The sequence below is a fragment of the Gigantopelta aegis genome, unplaced genomic scaffold, assembly GCF_016097555.1.
Source record: "Gigantopelta aegis isolate Gae_Host unplaced genomic scaffold, Gae_host_genome ctg5204_pilon_pilon:::debris, whole genome shotgun sequence".
Classification (NCBI taxonomy): domain Eukaryota; kingdom Metazoa; phylum Mollusca; class Gastropoda; order Neomphalida; family Peltospiridae; genus Gigantopelta; species Gigantopelta aegis.
Window position 1 is genome coordinate 5,887 of NW_024534280.1, and position 1,286 is coordinate 7,172.

The 1,286-nt window shown below is 42.1% G+C and overlaps 1 protein-coding gene across 1 annotated transcript; it reads left to right on the plus strand.

Annotated features, from left to right (window-relative positions):
- Window positions 1-206: 206 nt before the first annotated feature.
- Window positions 207-1,286, plus strand: LOC121366288 (putative nuclease HARBI1). The gene has a single exon (XM_041490788.1). The coding sequence runs from the start codon at window positions 207-209 to the stop codon at window positions 1,284-1,286; it is 1,080 nt and encodes a 359-aa protein (XP_041346722.1).

A 1,286-nucleotide genomic window follows, 5' to 3' on the forward strand; every position in this document is an offset into this window, starting at 1 on the left:
GTTGTTGACAAAACTATAATTTATGATTCTCAAAAAAAAAAGGTGTCTTTATAGCCCCGTTTTATTCTTTATGGTTGTTATTAGCCTACAATATCGCTATATTAACAACAGGTCCAACCCTGTTGTTAACAGTGTCGTTTATTAAAGGTCTCTCGTAACAAAGTATGACACGCACTGCGCATGATGCACACTACCGACGAATTAAAATGACGGCTGCATTGGTAGCAATATTGGATCGTAGGAGAATAAGGAGACGACAGGCTGTCCCAAGAGTAATCCGAGATCGAAATAATCCACTTGATTTCATGAACGATGTGGAGCTTCAAAACAAATACAGACTTGATAGGGATGGTATATTGTATCCGTGTAACAAACTGCAACTGGATCTCGAAAGGTCTACACGTAGAAGTGGGGCATTGCCACTTTCACTGCAAGTGATAGCTGCACTACGATACTTTGCCACAGGAAGTTTTCAGGCAGTTACTGGAGATGTTCACGGCTTAAGTCGTTTTTCTGTGTCACGATGTGTACACACAGTTAGTCGCTCCATAGTTAACAAACTGATGAAAATCCATATAAAATTTCCTCGTGAAAATAATGAAATAAGAAGTGTTAAAAGGGACTTGTACAACTTGGCTGATTTCCCAAATGTACTTGGAGCTTTGGATGGTACCCTGATCCCTATCAAAGACCCCTCAATTGACGAACATTTATATTTCAGCCACAAAGGGTACCATGCCATCAACGTGCAGTGTGTGGTATCAGCCAAGGGCGTATTTTTAGACATAGTGGCAAAATGGCCTTGTGCAACGCATGATGCACTGATATGGAGAAATTGTGATCTTGCGCAACAGTTTGAAACTGGCCACATCAAGGATGGGTGGTTATTAGGAGAGTCTGGATACTCACTAAAGCCATGGTTGATGACTCCAGTCTCAAACCCGACCACTAGGCAAGAGAGAGCCTACAACAGATCACACAAAATTACAAGATGCTCTTGTGAAAGAGCCTTTGGTGTGTGGAAGTCTCGCTGGCGGTGCCTCCATAAATCAGGTGGTGGTATGATGTTTGTTCCCGACGGATGTGTGTACGTCATTGTTGCTACCGCTGTACTGGAGAACATATGTAAAGAAAGAAATATCCCATGCCCTGATAATGGTGAGGATGAATGTGAAAGCAGTGACGAAGAAGAAGAGGATGACGAACATGACGCCACTTATCATCAGCATCTCAGGGATGGAGCTATTACAAGACAGCAGCTGATACAAATATATTTCAACAACTAA

Coding starts and splice junctions, on each gene's coding strand:
- LOC121366288 (XM_041490788.1), top strand. CDS start 207: ATGACGGCTGCATTGGTAGCAATATTGGATCGTAGGAGAATAAGGAGA.